The sequence below is a fragment of the Pocillopora damicornis genome, chromosome 6 (genome assembly GCF_964200805.1).
Source record: "Pocillopora damicornis chromosome 6, jaPocDami1.2, whole genome shotgun sequence".
Lineage (NCBI taxonomy): Eukaryota > Metazoa > Cnidaria > Anthozoa > Scleractinia > Pocilloporidae > Pocillopora > Pocillopora damicornis.
This window is the reverse complement of record NC_142675.1, coordinates 5,161,087-5,179,209: the sequence shown is the minus strand read 5'-3', so window position 1 is coordinate 5,179,209 and position 18,123 is coordinate 5,161,087. Positions and strand designations below refer to the sequence as shown.

Sequence of the window (18,123 nt, the reverse complement as noted above, 5' to 3'; positions counted from 1 at the left end):
TGTGATCAGACACAATGCACGTGTCTTACTTTCATACTAAAAAAAATTAAAACAGATAAAAGATAATTTTATTATCACGACTTTCAGAAGCGTTAAGCCGATAATAATTAAAAAAACCATCAAAATTGAAATATGAAACTTTTTGCTAAAACATTTACCTCCTTTTCTTTCATAAATTCGAGCAGTTTCGTAAAGCCAGCGTGGCCATCTTTTCCTAGAGGGCATAGGTACAAAAGAAAACAAAAGTGCTAGGAAAACTTCTATGTCTGACTGCTTTCTCTGTTAAGTTATGCACCTGATAAAACACTCGCTATACTTCGCCATAGCTTTGTATAACAAGATAAATCACACTCATTTGGATTAGTTTTTACTAATGTTCAATTGGAGGACAGACTCCTCGTTGGCATCCCGATAATCAATATTTAAGCAAATAAATATTGCCGTGGGTCTCTCCAGTAGTAACTCACAGTGTCACACTAGGCTGTGCTTTGTGTGGCACGTTGTTGTTCTTACAACATTTCTCTCATCCACGAAGGTGTGGAATTGCTGTTGTTGGCACCGACCATCTACAAATTTATTTCCTCTCTTCCCAAGATATGCAAATTATAACGTCTGATAACATCTGCATCGGAGGCATAGATCAGTCAAAAACGTTTCTGGAAAAAGATTAGAGCCATTTTTCACGAAGGCGGGACCAAAGAAGTAATCATCTTAAATCCCCAATTTTCTTGCCAAATAAATCCCAAATTATAAAGATTTCGTTATTTTCACTGACCCGATGATGTATTACAAATTTTTAATCTAAGATGGCCTGCGATGGTTATTTTACAAGTTTCATCATAGTTTAGATTCAAACGTGATTCTGGAGACTTCACCTGATTCAGGGTAGTATTTAAACGCAAGCAGAACATGACAAATGCTGATCACAAAATAGAATGATAAAAGTCTCTTCCTTATAAAAAATTAAGGTAAGACATTTCCCTAAAATTTCCATTTTAGATGGATAACGCTTTGTAAACAAGAAATGAGGAAACCTAAAGTAAATGAATATTTTGTAAAGTCGAAGGCCAAAACACATATTGACAATGATTGTTGATCATTGGATTATATCTACCGCCTACAGTCTGGGTGGACGTGTCTGACATATGGAAACCTCTGCTGCCCTAAATGGAAACCACGACAGATAGTTGATGATGACCAAATTATTATTTTTAGGTGATGGTGCAGCACACTATGGCGCATCAAATCTAGATCTAAACATAACAGTAAACTAGAAGAACACTGCTCTTCTGACTTTACGTTATTATCTCAAGTGCATCCATAACTCGATATACGCACAGCTAAAAGCATGAGTATATTCTTTTATAGCAAACAGAGCGACAACAAGGATCTGCGCGAAGAAGCCTTTTATTGTGATAGAGTGCAATTGTGATTGTTTTGGTTTTCGTAAATTCCTAATTAACAACTATGTACTTTATTCCCTAGGTTGAACAAATTTAAAAACAACAATACAAGCGGAAATTTTACCTTTAAAGTTATTAATGACCAATTGATGACTTTCTTTGTTCTTAGTGAATGTCTTTCGGTCAAAATTTGCTGCAGCTGGTCTTCCGACAAATTTGCGAAACGTGCATCTTGCGAGTTTTTTTCGCCTTTATTTTGTTGCTTGTTGGATGAGGACCTAAAAGGTCAATGCCAATAGAAAAATTGGGCAGTTCTTCGCTGGTTTCTTCCATATTTCAAAGTGAAGGAAAACTGCACTGCAGCTTAGCAGGAGGGAAAATCTGAAGCCAAAAAAACGCTCACGTCATCTTATTTACGTACGGGCATGCGTAAATAAAGATTTTGTTCCTAGCAGCTCAATAGGACTTATATAAGGCAAGCACGCACGCTATGTTATATTAAAGCGTTTTCAAATGTGACTGATTCCTCGGGGTTTTCTCATTAAAGGTGAATACTGACGCAGTTGCTTCACTTGTCTCTCGATCTGTGGACGTTTCGACAAATTTGTATGATAAACTTTTAACTATCTTTCTCAGAATCCTTACTTAGGGACAGAATTGACCTTAACGAAAAAATATCGATCACCGTCGTAAGCAGGATGTTTCAAATTGTCAGATTCATAAAAAAATTGGTCCATACTTAGCGTGCGTAAATCGAGGTATGGATGTACGCGGGAAGTTTGGGAAACACGAGATACCTCTTACTAACCGAGTTCGAGGGCCGTTCTGCATGTTACGGACCGAGTTTTTTTCGCTCGGACTTATGGCCCAAGCACAAAGCGCGCAGGGACCATAAATCGAGCAGAAAAACCAGGTTAGTACTTACAGTTAGTACTTATGTTATAAACCAACAAAATTTCTGAGGTATCTCCATCTTGCATGGAAAGGAGACGTGAGATGGACGAAATCCATGAGTGGTTAATGACTCTTCCACGTATTACCGAATTTTTGGTGGCCTTGGAGTTAAATTTACCAAGTGACTCTTTCCTAAAAGACTTCTTGTGTACCAAACATCATCACCTGGTTTTTGCTGGTGTTTACTGCAACGAAAAACAGTTTATTTCGAGAACATTGACAATACTCTGACTCAGTTTGGGCGGTTTATGTTACTGATAAACCACCACAATGTATGCAAAAACGTGTATTTCACGCCACTCAACCAAACATTACTAAAAGGAGAAATTGATCCATCGAGACGTGCCGTATCTGTATAACATAAATATAACTACGCAAATTATGTATCGGAGATGATCCGGCATTAGAGCGAAATGACCCACTTTTCGCTATAAAACTTTCGTGAGGGATCATGCAGCGGGATTCTGAATTGAATGACCTTATAATTGTGTTATTTACTTTATCAATACGGTACTTTATTATGCATTTCCACAACGTTCTCAGTCTTTCAGGATTTCTAGACAATCTATTTCCCTTTGAATAGGCTATTTTACAGTTGTGTACTTATTTGCCAAGCCTTTGATTTGGAGTGAGGCTTGTTAACCTTGTTAACACTCCACCATTGTTTGATTAGTATGTGCACGCTTTTTTTTTTACAGCTGAATCTCTATCACAGTAACTTTGCGTTTCCTGTTATGCCAAAAATAAAATCAAAAACACAAAGTCAAAAGAACAGAATACGTAACAAAGGCTAGGAAATCAACTGAAACAAATTTTTGTTTGGGATTCCTCGGTATTTCAGTGTTTCCCTTAAGTAAGAAAAATATTACAACCATGCATTATTGCATGCAGAGATTTTCTATACATTTCTCGCGATGAATAATAAAATATAGCATCGTAAAATATGTTGGCATCTCTCCTTTTTGCTTCAAAACTTTCTTTATTTTTTTTTCGACTTTGGCAACGGTCTCGTAGATGAGTATTTGAGTAACTTCTTTAGTTGTCCATTGTATAACCTTCTGTAAAGATGCAATGACAAGGAAAACTGGCTTTTGAGAAAACCCACACTATCAGGAGACACCAAGACTCTTAGTTCTCTTCTTTTTTATTACATTTTCTATAGCTAATCAAATCGTATCTCTCTTTTACTCACTGTAGTGCACGCTCTAAAGTACCTTATTAGTGAACATGTGGGTAATGCGCTGACTGTCTTTGCAGAGTTTAACCCCTTGTTCAAAATTCTGACCCGGTCAAGTGTATTTTTTATACAAGTTCACTAAACACATCCAAACATGACCACCGACGAACGTCTTTGTTCAAGAAACAAGCCTCAAAAATAGAGTCAGCACAAACTATTGTCAATGTTAAAATTAGAAAAAGATCTTACGGGCCTCTGAACTTGATAAGACTCGCACAACGACTGTACAATAATCAGCTAAAACGTTTACAAGTGAAATTTAGAAAACTAAAAATAAAGTACTCAACACGACCAGTTTAGAGACAAAAATTCGAGTTCGAGTAATTGCACGACCAGAGGAGAAAGACAACAGTGAAACCTATCGTAAGGGGGTAAGACTGGCACAATCTTTGAATGCTAACCTTAAATAACCATGAATCGTAAGAACACTTCACAACACTCTCTTTTTCCATAGAGGCCTTTTCAAAGGGAGGTCGCATCCAAAATCTCCCTGTATTTACTTATCACTACTCAACAATTTAGTCTACAAGAGCAGCTTTCAGAACATAGCAATCCGGCGAGAACTAAGAAGGCAATAACGTTCTTTGTACCGCAAAGAAATTAACTAAACCGGTACCTTTGGCTAGTGTGTTTGGGGCTCTAAAATGCACAACTAAATGAGAAATAAAACCTATATTTTTATCTCCAAAATTACACTTAAGTAGAGCTAAAAACCTTGATGACCTCTTCAGCAAGAAACAACAACAAGCTCATACTAGAAAAACCAAATATGCCTTTGTTCCAGAGGTTCATCAGCGAAGGTTTGCGGACACATTTACTGGTTATATTCTTGCTGCCATCCTCGGAAAAGTAATATTCCCAAATCTCCTATCAAAACAGCTAATTATAAACTGAAATAGTTTGTTAAATTATTATCGCGAAAACGTTATGCAAATACACTTAATTAATGCTACCCGCAGCACTGAAGAAACATGTCAATGTTTCCTTTTTGACCAATACCCCCATGGGGGTTTCATGACCATTTCAATCAAATTGGAAAACAGACGTTGTAAACAATCATGTAGTGTTTAAAAATCCCAACCAGTAAGGGGCACACCAGTTGGCTGTATACAAAGCGAGTCAAAGAATCGACCCGAGGGAAAAACGAAACAAATCTAGCGAGTAATAAGGTAGAGGGCTTTTACCCGTGACCACTAGATCACTAGTTCAGCACCCTCACTACACTGCCTCAAACATCGAAGAAGCAATGCTGGTATACTTCTTCCTATAGTTCACTCTGCAACGGATCCCCCCTTTTATTCTTACCAGCCGATAGTACGGTTATTGTCGAAATTAGTTGCAATTATCAATTTCTAATGAAATTACTCGGTTTACTACAGTAACTTTTATGAAACCGCATATAGGTACTTGTTTGTATTATTTTATATTATATTATACGCAAATCCGTTTTAAGCGAGTTTCTATCTTACAGTTACCAAATTGGTAATTATATTCTTGATTCATTCTGGTTTCCAGGTGGTAAGACGACATCTGATGTTTTGATGGTGAGAATTGAAGGCAACTGCCTGCTTTTTCTACTGACGATCTTAGTAAATGCCGTATTTATCTTGGTGCTCAGAAAAATGTACAGCCATGGGTTAACGGCACTGTTGGCGTGTCCAAACCAAAAACACACAAAGCTGACAATGGGTTGTATATGTAGGTAAGCCTTAGATGCGTGAATGACTGTCATCACGTGGACCACTTGTGGTGGGAGCCAACAAAGGGCAAAGGCACAGGTAACGATAATGAGCATCCGAACCACTCTTCTCTTGGAGGTTTCCAGTTGCGCTCGATTTCCTCTCAAAGTATTCACTCCAGGTGCAACATGGAACCATAAATTCCATGCAGTTATGGTATACAGGAAAGAAATAACGGCCAAGGGGATGAGATAGTTGACGACGAAAAGGAGGAGGTATATTCCTCGAAGAGCCCTATCTTGATCACCCAAGATGTAAACAGATAATATGCAATAGGAAGAATTATTGTAGTCCTCCACAGTTTGAATAACAAGGAAAATTGACATGGAGACCAGTGAGCCGATCCAAATAAATGGAACGGTTAGTTTAGGCTTTCGAAACCAAAGATGGCGGCGGAGGGGATGAACGATGGCATAGTACCTGTCGATCGCCATGAACGTCAGGCAGAGGATGGATGCTGTTAAAGTGACATAGGCAGTGTATACAACACCTTTGCACATGACTTTTCCAAATACTCCCGGGATCATCCACAAACCGTCTGTATATATTGTGGAAATCGACCAGGGCATCACTACCAAGGTTACAAGCAAATCAGCGATAGCCATGTTGACAAACATAAAGCTTGTCAGTGATCTCACTTCGGGCTTCTTCCACACGATGTATACGAGGAAACTATTCCCTGCAAACGCTACGAGCATCGTGATGGCGTAGAGGACTGTGATAACAATCCACTCGGTATCTGGTTTCATCTTTAGTTCCCTGTTTTTTCTGTTGCTAAAGTTTAATAGGATAAGACTGTTATTACTGAATAAAAAGTCAGTAAAGGGAACACCCTCGGCCCCCTAAAATCTTATTCAATACCAACCTGGGGTGTGGTGAGAGGAATCGATTGTCAACTCAAAGGAAGCAAAACATTTTCAAAGTAAAAATTTTTTTCAAAACTAAGTTCAATTTGGTTGAGTCGATGATAGTTCAGGACGTCACTGAAGCTGTGAACAGGAACGGAAATACTGGAAACAGGAAAAGGAATGCAGCAGGACATTTTGATTTTCTCCATAAATAACCCTAGTGAAAAAATCTTAGGGTGCGTTCCTTTGGGAGAATCCGGATCAGGATTTCTGACCTGCGGCGTTCCTTTTGAGCAAATCCATTTTTAGATCAATGATCTATCAAATCCACTCTTGACAAGGATTCATCGGTTCACTGATCTGCGCGATCTAAATACGGATCATTGGATCACTGATCCAACGCATTCCTTTGGGCGACGGATCTGACATCAATCATTTTCAAACAAGTAGGTACCTCATGTTGACCGGAAAGATTATTAACAGTCGCTCCACAAATTCTGCGATAAAAACGAACTAAAATCGATTTTGTAATGTTAAATCGATCGGCCGTTGATCGCAGGCATTCAGGGTTCCCAAGTATCCATATCGTAATCAATATTTGCTTCTGTTTTAATTCCATCGTTTGAGTTTACCGTGAAAAAATGTGTTTCTAATGAATAGTGCTTGCTAAAAGCCCATGCAGTAAGACGAGCCATTCAGGGAAGAGCTCAATAACCCACGTGCATACATAAGTCTTAAAATGGCGTCCTGCAACGCAAGGTTTTTTATTTAGAACTTTACGATGGTTTATCGTAACAATGCACAGAAAGTGGAGACAAATTCCTCCAAAATTTTTTTCCTTACACTGTGTTTTCATAGCCTGCATAATCATGGGAAAGCACACGTGACATTTCGGATCACTTTAATGTCAAAATTCCGTTATGGAACCGTCGCCTTCAAATCAATTTTATTTTTACCTCATAGCCCTCCTATAGAAGTTGAATTACATGCAAATGATCCCACGTATTTTTGACAGGTCCATGATAATAAAATAATGAGACGGTTGCAGGTTCACATTTACTAACCATTTAAGTCGAGGAATACAGCCTCTTTTTTTTTAGTTCTTGTTGAGATCATGTCGCACTGATATCAAAAGAAGCAGCCAGAATAAAAGTTTTTTCCATGGCGCTATACAATAGGTATAGGAAATGCTTTTTTAAAAAATTATCCTCAAAACCAGCATCTGCGAAATAATTTGACGCTGAACAGCTAGGACAACCCAATTATTTATATCCAACTTTTTTGAAGACAAAAACATACGGAAGGTTTCTTTGCTTTTTGTTCAGGCGCAAAAGAGAAAACTTGGCGAGAACAAAAGCTAATTCAATAAAAATAAAATTCGCATGAACACTCTTTCGTTCAGATGCAAATTGACATAGAATCTTTAGCATAATAATCTGTCTTACAAGAGACACTAAATTTTAACAAGATATTGCTCCACTTTGGCCCTTCGCCGCTTATACTCGTATGGTTGAGTAAGTGTTGGAATAAACTTGGAACATAAGCACAAGCTCCGCTTAACAAAGGCGAAATATTGCAAGTCTCCGTAGTTAGAGCGGCACGTGAATCGTTTTATTGAATGTAGGATTTGTATGATTGAGGAATCATTGGGTTACCAAGAAGTAGACCTCTTCACAAGAAAATCCGGCCAAGAAAATTACCATATTTCAACTATCGTCAGCGACATTTTCATTTCCACAAAAAAGATAAGCTCATGGTATGATCAAATTACATCAGACGAATGAAGCTTACATCACTTAAAATGGGTTTAAAATAGCATAAAATTTGGCCATGCAGTGTTCAAATGACACAGATTTATCAACACAGGTAACAAAACGACTCTCACGAAAACAGAAAAAACCGCGCAAACCATGCACAGGGCAGCGATCTCTAGCCATTTGGTCGTTAGCTGAGACGACAGACATTTTCATTTAAGATACTTAAAAAGAAATTCATTGGAAATAACAGATAGTGACCTACCTAGAGTCTCTTGACAATAGACAACCAACAGCAGTCCACCATCGATGGTGTAGCAAAGATCATTCGTAATTCTGTCGCGACTTATGACTCATCCGAGAAAGAATTTTGATTTTATGATTAGATCTCAGACTCTTCACGGGCATCTGCAATTTATATGTGATTGATCTGATAGAAAACAAGACAACGCGTGAGAAGACATTTTAAGCTCGAGTGGAGTGACGACTGTAAATAGTCCGCCTCTCTGCGCAAGCGCTAGACAGTAATTGGTAAAAAAGACGGATCCTAGTGAATTGAAGTCCAGACTTTGTACGAGCTTTGACCAAACACAAACAATCACGTCCACTCTGACTCGATTTGTTATTACACTCTATAATAAATTTCAGGTAATTTAGTGTTAACAACTGGGTTGAAAACGTAAATTAGCCACCGTAAAGGGTAAAAAAGCTGACGTTTCGAGCGTTAGCCCTTCGTCAGAGCCATTAGAGGAATTGTGGGTTGTGTGTGGATTCTACATATAAATCCACACACAACCCACAATTCCTCTAATCGCTCTGACGAAGGGCTAACGCTCTAAATGTCAGCTTTTTACCCTTTACGGCAGCTAATTTACGTTTTCAACCCAGTTGTTAACACTAAATTACCTGCTATACTCTCCCACCGACGCAGCACCACAGTTTCTTTAGAAACTTACCCCTTTATTCTATAATAAATTTCGTTTGTAAGCAAAGCTTGAATTTTTGACAATAGCAAGTTAGCTGAGTGGAGTCTGCGGTGAAGAAAAGAGATATAAGCGATCCTCGCAGCTATGAACACAACTGAACCGGTAGTTGAGAAATGAGATCTGAAAAAAATTAAGGCCCGTAGGGATTTGAACCCCTGACCCCTGCGATACAGGTGCAGCGCTCTACCAACTGAGCTAACAAGCCAACTGGGAGCTGGTCATTTCTTCACCGCAGTGCACATATAAGGTTTTTCATATATTTCCAGTCATTCTCCACCCCTTGGAAGGGTTATTTGGATCCAACATTATGACCAGCTATTATGACCGTAGTGATTACCAGAAACAACTGAAATTTGAAATTTTTTGCTAAAACATTTGCCTCCTTTTCTTTCATAAATTCGACCAGTTTCGTAAAGCCAACGAGGCGATCTTTTCCTAGAGGCCATAGGTGCAAAGGGAAACAAAAATACGAGAAAGACTTCCATGTCTGACTGCTTCTGTTAAGTTATACACCTGATAAACACTCGCTATAGTCTGCCATAACTTTGTTGTTGGCACTGACCATCAACAAATTTATTTCCTCTTTTCCCAAGATATGCGAATTATAACGTCTGATAACATCTGCATTGGATGCATAAATCAAGTCTCTGAAAAGTCATTTTTGTTATCAAACGGCAAGTGATGGGAAATGACGAAAAGTAATATCTTGAGAAAGAAATATTTCTAGATGAAAACATCTTCTGCCTGAAACAATCTCCCGATTCAGGACACTTTCGACGCGCTGATGAGGCAGCATTGACGGGATGGTTGTAATTATCACACATTTACAATCCTAAGTAAATAGGTGAAAATTACCAATATCAAATGTGTCTTCCACTCATGATGTTTTCACAAACATGTATTTAATTTCTCTTGCACTTTTTAAATGTTTCTTACTTCAAAAAGAGAGGCCGTCCAGTGAATCCACAATGCGTGAAGATTCAAGCATGGTGATCGCTGTGTAAAACTCGACCAAAACACCTTGATAAAGTCTTTCTGTCAAATATTTACAGTTTCAATTTCGAATTACGTCAATCCAAATTGCTTTATTTTTAATCTTTTTTCCTATTTTGTTAAGATTGCGCTGTAGCTTTCCGTACCCTCGTTTTGTTATACAAATTACTGAAAATATGTTTACTATTTTCTATGCAGCTATTTTTGCGTGCAGAATACCTACGCCATCACTATGGATATTTTTAGAAGACTTATCAGTTTTCAAAATAACTGAAAAATGTTCAATTTGTTATCATTTTTTTTTTATTTCGTATGTATTGCTTGGTAACACGGTCTTCGATAAGACTCTGTAGTGATCAGAATTTTGGAAAATATGTTTACATGGTCAATTTATGATTGGCGTGGATCACAGTGGGTGTCTTATGTAGCTTTTCCGATCTGCCTTTTCGAATCCAATTGACGAAACTCCCATATCTTGTCTCTTCATTCATATATAATATTTACAGTCCTGGATCTTAAATTCCCAATTCCTTGCCAAATAAATCCCAAATGCAGAGAGCCATTTTTCGAAAATTTCGTTATTTTCCCTGACCCGGAGACTTATTTCAAATTTTCAATCTAAGATAGTTCCAAGTTCCATTAAGGAAGACATCCCAGTTTAGATTCAAACGTGATTCTGGAGACTACACCTGATTCAGGGTAGTATTTAAATGTAAGCTGAACATGACAAGTGCTGATCACAGAAAAGAATAATAAAAGTCTCTTCCTCATAAAAAATTAAAGTAAAACATACCCCGAAAATCTCCATTTTAGATGGATAACGCTTTCCTGGTGTAAACAAGAAATTAGAAAACCCAAACTAAATGAAGAGAAGGCAAACTGCACCGCAGCTTAACAGGACGGAAACTCTGAAGTCAGGTAAAAGAAAATGTTCATGTCATCTTATTTACACACAGGCGTGCGAAAATGAAGAAATGTAAAATCGTTTCCGTGTTTACATAGCCTGATGTAAACACGCGGGAGGTTGGGAGAACACGTCATAAGCAGCTTATCGAGTGTTTTCCCAACCTCCCAGGTGTTTACATCGAGCTATGTAAGCACGGAAATGTAGTACATTTCTTTTATAAAATCACCTGGTTTTTGTTGGTGTTTACTGGAACGAAAAACAGTTTATTTCGAGAACAGTGACAATACTCCAACTAAGTTTGGGCGGTTTATGTTACTGATAAACCACCACAATGTATGCAAAAACGTGTATTTCACGCCGTTCAACCAAACATTACTAAAGGGAGAAATTGATCGATCGAGACGTGCCGTATCTGTATAACATAAATATAACTACGCAAATTATGTATCGGACATGATCCGGCATTAGAGCGAAATGACCCACTTTTCGCTATAAAACTTTATCGTGAAGGATCATGCAGCGGGATTCTGAATTGAATGACCTTATAAATGTGTTATTTACTTTATCAATACGGTACTTTATTATGCATTTCCACAACGTTCGCAGTGTTTCAGGATTTCTAGACAATCTATTTCCCTTTGAATAGGCCATTTTACGGTTGTGTACTTAGTTGCCAAGCCTTTGATTTGGAGTGAGGCTTGTTAACCTTGTTAACACTCCACCATCGTTTGATTAATATGTGCACGCTTTATTTTTACAGCTGAATCTCTATCACAGTAACTTTGCGTTTCGTGTTCTGCCAAAAATAAAATCAAAAACAAAGGCAAAAGAACAGAGTAGGTAAAAAGGCTAAGAAATCAACTGAAACAATTTTTTGTTTGGGATTCCTCGTTACTTCAGTGTTTCCCTTAACCCTTTCACGCCCAAGATCTCATTAGTAATTCTCCTTACTGTCTGCTATACAACTCTTATGATGTTAGCTCTGAGAATTTGGTATTGGATCAACTAATAATCCCCTAGCTGATATATTTGTTTTTTCTTATCACTTGCCTGTTTGATATTGTATTGATTTGGTAAGGAGAAATTCTGTCTTGGTACGAAAAATATTAGAGCCATGTATCATTGCATGCAGAGATTTTCTATACATTTCTCGCGATGAATAATAAAATGTAGTATCGTAAATAATGCAAAAATATGTTTACGTCTCTCCTTTTTGCTTCAAAATTTTCTTCATTTTTATTTCGACTTTGGCAACAGTCTCGTAGTTGGGTGTCTGTGTAACTTCCTTAGTTGTCCATTGTATAACCCTCTATAAGGTTCAATGCCGGGGAGAACTAGCTTTTGAGAAAACCCACACTAACAGGAGGCACCAAGACTCCTGGTTGTCTTCTTCTCTATTAAATTTTCTACAGCTAACCAAATTGTCCCTCTCTATTGTTCACTGTAGTGCACGCTCTAAAGTACCTTATCAGTGAACATGTGGGTAATGCGCTGACTGTCTCTACAGAGTTTAAGCCCCTGTTCAAAATTCTGACCCGGCCAAATGTATTTTTCATACAAGTTCACTTAACACATCCAAACATGACCACCGACGAACGTCTCCGTTCGCGAAACAAGCCTCATAAATAGAGTCAGCAAAAACTATTGTTAATGTTTAAATTACGAGTTCGACCTTGCGGGCTTCTGAACTTGATAAGACTCGCACAACTACTATACAATAATCAGCTAAAACTTTTACGTGTGAAATTTAAAAAACTGAAAATAAAGTTCTCAACGCTACCAGTTTAGAAACAAAATTTCAAGTTCGAGTAATTGCACAACCAGAGGAGAAAGACAACAATGAAACGTATCGTAAGGGGGTGAGACTGATACAATCTTTGAATACTAACCTTAAAAAACCTTGCATCGTAATAGCACTTCACAACACTCTCTTTTTCCATAGAGGACTTTTCAAAGGGAGGTCGCATCTAAGATCTCCTTGCATTTACTTAACAGTACTCAACAATTTAATCTGCAAGAGCGCCTTTCAGAACATAGCGATCGGGAACTACGAAGGCAGTGACGTTGTGTGTATCGCAGAGAAATTAACTAAACCGGTACCTTTGGCTAGAGTGTTTGGGGCTCTAAAATGCACAACTAAATGAGACATAAAACCTATATTTAACTCGCCAAGATTACACTTAATTAGACCTAAAAGAATAATAAGGATTTCAGCAAGAAACAATAACAAGGTGATACTAGAAAAACCAAATGTGCCTTCGTTTCAGAGGTACATCAGTCAGGGTTTGCGGACACATTTACTGGTTATATTGTTGCTGCCATCCTCGGAGAAGTAATATTCCGAATCACCTTTTCCTGCTATAACAATGACTGGAGGATTAAAAATGAAAGCGGCATTTTCAAAGTCAGCTCCATCTTCATTTGCCAGAGGTATGCAATTAATGGCCTCTTCTACGAATTTGATATTTGTTTCGTCGTGTTCACTGAGACGTTCCTTGTTTTGTATTTTTTTCGACCTCTTCTCCATGACCAATCACGGTTGTTTCCTTCACGAGAATTCTTATTTTTTCTGCATAATCCAAAAATGATATCGATCTTGTCAATATTGGGAAAAAATTAAGATGGCTAGAGGAAAAAAAAACGGTAACCAAGGCAACCCACATGTACCAAAATCGCCGGGGAGTCGAATCCAGGCCAGAAATACATAAGATGAGGCGTGCTCCTATTCCACCTACTAAGGGTCACAGAGTCTCTCCCATCTCCTCCCCCCTCGAAAGTTTCCGATGAATATTCAAGCAAATACTGATTGCCGATCTTATCAGTATGCTGGACTGGCTTGTAACGCAGCTCCGTGGTTTAAAGCACCATGGGAAGGTCTGATGTTCAAATTCTTAACGAAGTCACAGATTATCTTTTTCAGGTTCCCAGCTGCATGTTCGTTTTTAAATAAAGAGCATATTTTCTTATGGCATTTTGTCGAGGGATTACCGAGCTCCCCTTGAAAATCTCATTTTATCCTATTGTCCCCATTTTGTCCCTATGACACTTGAAACCTAAAAACAAAATTAACGTCCGATTACACAGAGCTCTTACTTGGATGTCAGCTGAAACTATCATTGTGTGCTTCAGAATTAAAGAAAACTATCATTGTGTGCTACAGAATTAAAGAAAACTGTGAGGAACAATTGGTTAGTATCGATGAGAAAATTATGAATAAACAAAACAAATTAGTATATACCAGACAGGTGAATTGCGCTTTTCGCGCGCGCTAACTAGCTACTTCGCTAATTAGCTAGATCGCCGGTAATGAATGTGAAATACCTCGTTTCACAACGCCTATCTTCTCATTATTATTAAAATTAAAACATTTGCTGGATAGTTCTGAAAATTGAACTCTATTTCTCTATATTCTTCTCAGATGTCCAAGCCCCTGAATATTAGCTTAATTTTCTCTTTTCCTTTTCAGTTGTTGTTGTTGTTGTTTTTTTTTAAATTATATTATTTCAGAACAAATTCAGACAAAAAAAAAAACAAATATTACAACCTTAAGGGAGATCGTGTGGCCAAGTGGTTAGCGCGCTCCATTCTAAACGGAATAAGACGATCTTGGTCCATAAGTATTTCTTTTGCTTTAATTGTGTATGTCATAACCGGAGGCTCTTACAAATCTCCTTTCAGAACAGCTAATTATAATAAGAAATAGTGAAAATTAAATTATTATCGCGAAAAAGGTATGCAAATACACTTAATTAACGCTACCCGGAGCACTGAATAAACATGTCAGTGTTTCCTTTTTGACCAATACCCCATAGGGCTCTCATGCTCATTTGAATCAAATTGAAAAACAGATGTTGTAAATAATCAAATTCTTTAAAAATACCAACCAGCAGGGGGCACACCAGTTGGCTATATACAAAGCGAGTCAAGGAATCGACCCTACGGAAAAACGAGAACAAATCCAGCAAGTATTAGAGTAGAGGGCTTGCACCCGTGACCACCAGATCACTAGCTCAGCACCCTCACCACACTGCCTAGAACATCGCAGAAACAATGCCAGTATGCTTCTTCCTATAGTTCACTATGCCACGGATCCCCTTTTTTATTCTTACCAGCCGATAGAACGGTTCTTGTCGAGATTAGTTGCAATTATCAATTTCTCATCAAATTACTCGGATTACTACAGTAACTTTTCTGAAACCGTATACAGGTGTTTGTATTATATTATATAATTAGTAATACGGAAATCCGTTTTAAGCGAGTTCCTATCTCACAGTTACCAAATTCGTAATAAAAGTTTCATGTTATGAGAGGGATTATATCGTTGATTCTTTCTGGATTGCTTCATCTTCAGGTGGTAACACGGCATCTGATGTTTTGATGGTGAGACTTGAAGGCAACCGGCTGCTTTTTCTACTGACGATCCTAGTAAATGCTGTGTTTATCTTGGTGCTCAGAAAAATGTACAGCCATGGGTTAACGGCACTGTTGGCGTGTCCAAACCAGAAACACGCAAAGCTGACAATCGGCTGTATATGTAGGTAAGCCTGAAATGCGTGAATGATTTGCATCATGTGGACCACTTGTGGTGGAAGCCAACAAAGGGCAAAGACACAGGTAACAATAATGAGCATCCGAACCACTCTCCTCTTGGAAGTTTCGAGTTGCGCTCGATTTCCTCTCAAATTATTTACTCCAGGTGCAACATGGAACCATAAATTCCATGCAGTGATGGTATACAGGCAAGAAATAACGGCTAAGGGGATGAAATAGTTAACGACGAAAAGGAGGAGGTATATTCCTTGAAGAGCCCTATCTGGATCACCCAAGATGTAAACAGATAGCATGCAATAGGAAGAATTATTGTAGTCCTCCACGGTTTGAATAACAAGGAAAATGGACATGGAGACCAGTGACGCGATCCAAATAAATGGAACGGTTAGTTTAGGCTTTCGAAACCAAAGATGGCGGCGGAGGGGATGAACGATCGCATAGTACCTGTCGATCGCCATGAACGTCAGGCAGAGGACAGATGCTGTTATAGTGACATAGGCAGTGTATACAACACCTTTACACATGACTTTTCCAAATACTCCCGGGATCATCCACAAACCGTCTGTATATATTGTGGAAATCGACCAGGGCATCACAATCAGGGTTACAAGCAAATCAGCGATGGCCATGTTGACGAACATAAAGCTTGTCAGTGATCTGACTTCAGGTTTCTTCCACACGATGTAGATGAGGAAGCCATTCCCTGCAAACGCTACGAGCATCGTGATGGCGTAGAGGACTGTCAAAACAATCCACTCGGTATCTGGTTTCATCTTTAGTTCCTGTTTTTCTGTTGCTAAAGTTGAATAAGATAAAACTGTTATTACTGAATAAATAATCAGTAAAGGGAACACTCATGGCCCCCCTAAAATCTTATTCGATGCCAACCTGGGATGAGGTGAGAGGAATCGATTGTAAATTCAAAGGAAACAAAAACATTAATTTTTTTTTTTTTTTTTTTTTTTTATAACAAAGTTCACTTTGGTTGAGTCGATGATATTTCGGGACGCCACTGAAGCTGTGAACAGGAACAGAAATACTGGAAACAGGAAAAGGAATACAGCAGGACATTTTGATTTTCTCCATAAATAACCCCAGTGAAAAAATCTTAGGGTGCGTTCCTTTGGGAGAATCCGGATCAGGATTTCTGATCTGTGGCGTTCCTTTCGAGCAAATCCATTTTCAGATCAGTGATCTATCAAATCCACTCTGGACAAGGATTCGTCGGTTCACTGATCTGCGTGATCTAAAGACGGATCATTGGATCACTGATCCAACGCGTTCCTTTAGGCGAAGGATCCGAAATTAATCATTTTGCCCAGCGGTGCTCAATTTCAAATTAGTAGGTACCTCATATATTGACCGGAAAGATTGTTGGCAATCCTCCACAAATTATGCGATAAACATGAAATAAAATCGATTTTGTAATGTTAAATCGATCGGCCACTGATCGCAGGCATTCAGGGTTCTCCAGTATCCATATCGTAGTCAATATTTGCTTCTGTTTTAATTCCATCGTTTGAGTTTACCATGAAAAAATGTGCTTCTAGTAAATAGTGCGTGCTAAAAGCCCGTGCAGTAAGACGAGCCATTGAGGGAAGAGCTCAATAACCCACGTACATACACAAGTCTTAAAATCGCGTACTTTTTTGGAATTCTCTGAGAGCTCGTCTAAAACTCCGTTCCTTTCAATTGCCGTGATCTATGTGATCTTAGTAATGAAGTCATGGTTAAGCATTTCTGCATAGATGTATTAAGTATTCTCATCCTTAAAATATATAAGTACTGGTCTTCGTTGTTGGTTTGCCTTTATGACAAAAGCGTTTCTAATTTTTCATCTTCTTATTTGTCGTTTTCCGTCCCGATGAATAAAGATAACTTTCAGGAACAGTTTTTTTTTACTATTTTCAATTTTCTGCACGGTTCCTTCATTTGTTCGCATAATACCAATAACGAAAATTATCAGAAAAATTATCAGAAGGAAGCGATAACAATGTATGATATCTTATTGAAGACACCGTTGGCGCATGTATATAATCATTTTTGATGGACTGTAACCTTGTTAGAATTAGTTTGGAAACAGGAAACCGATCTGCCTATATATTCGCCTTACAAAGTCAACTTGTTTCCCTCCAAATTGTTGTGAGTTAAGAAGCCTTGAACGTCTCATGGCAGTTGAACGTACCTGCGATAGAATGCACTGAAGTCCGCTGTCAGCAAACAGACTTGTAGCCTCTCAGTACTAAAGGAAGATTAAAAAAAAAGGAAAAAAAAGCATTTCAACCGCACTGATCCAAGCGTTTTTTCAGGTTGATCTGAAATAAGAAACACGGTAAACCTTTGGAGATCGATAAGGTTGCTTCTCCTGTCCAACGGTTTGAGAATTCAATGGCCCGAGACTGAGGAACCCTGCTGAACTAAATAGCTTATTCCTGATCCCTTCCTTTTTTTAACCATTTCAAAATTATTTGCTATGAATATTAATGCGGTCTCGGTCGCATCTCTTCTTGACAGCTGGACAGAAATATCAGACATAAATGTTTGAGTGTGGGAGTCCTCAAATTGATCTCAAATCCAACATTCCTCATATCAATTGTCAAAGCACGTACAACGCGGGCTTAAGTCTTCCGCTTTAAAAGTCATGTCATTTACAGTTAGTTCCTATAAATAATCCCACTTTTTCTTTAGATCTCCTCGTTGATTTTAATTCATAAACTTGAGTATAAAAAAAAAACAAACAAACAAAAAGGA

General features: G+C 38.2%; 2 protein-coding genes across 2 annotated transcripts; both read right to left on the bottom strand.

Annotated features, from left to right (window-relative positions):
* Positions 1-3,485: 3,485 nt before the first annotated feature.
* On the bottom strand, positions 3,486-10,834 carry LOC149043594 (allatostatin-A receptor-like). The gene is made up of 3 exons (XM_089210371.1): positions 10,708-10,834; positions 8,201-8,365; positions 3,486-6,107 (listed from the first exon to the last, which is right to left on the bottom strand). Exon 3 carries the CDS (start codon positions 6,080-6,082, stop codon positions 5,081-5,083), a length of 1,002 nt encoding a protein of 333 aa, XP_089066497.1. The 5' UTR covers positions 6,083-6,107; positions 8,201-8,365; positions 10,708-10,834; the 3' UTR covers positions 3,486-5,080.
* A 3,601-nt stretch (positions 10,835-14,435) lies between these two features.
* On the bottom strand, positions 14,436-18,123 carry LOC149043593 (orexin/Hypocretin receptor type 1-like). Its single transcript, XM_089210370.1, has one exon. It carries the CDS (start codon positions 16,143-16,145, stop codon positions 15,135-15,137), a length of 1,011 nt encoding a protein of 336 aa, XP_089066496.1. The 5' UTR covers positions 16,146-18,123; the 3' UTR covers positions 14,436-15,134.

Coding starts and splice junctions, on each gene's coding strand:
- LOC149043594 (XM_089210371.1), bottom strand. CDS start 6,082: ATGAAACCAGATACCGAGTGGATTGTTATCACAGTCCTCTACGCCATC.
- LOC149043593 (XM_089210370.1), bottom strand. CDS start 16,145: ATGAAACCAGATACCGAGTGGATTGTTTTGACAGTCCTCTACGCCATC.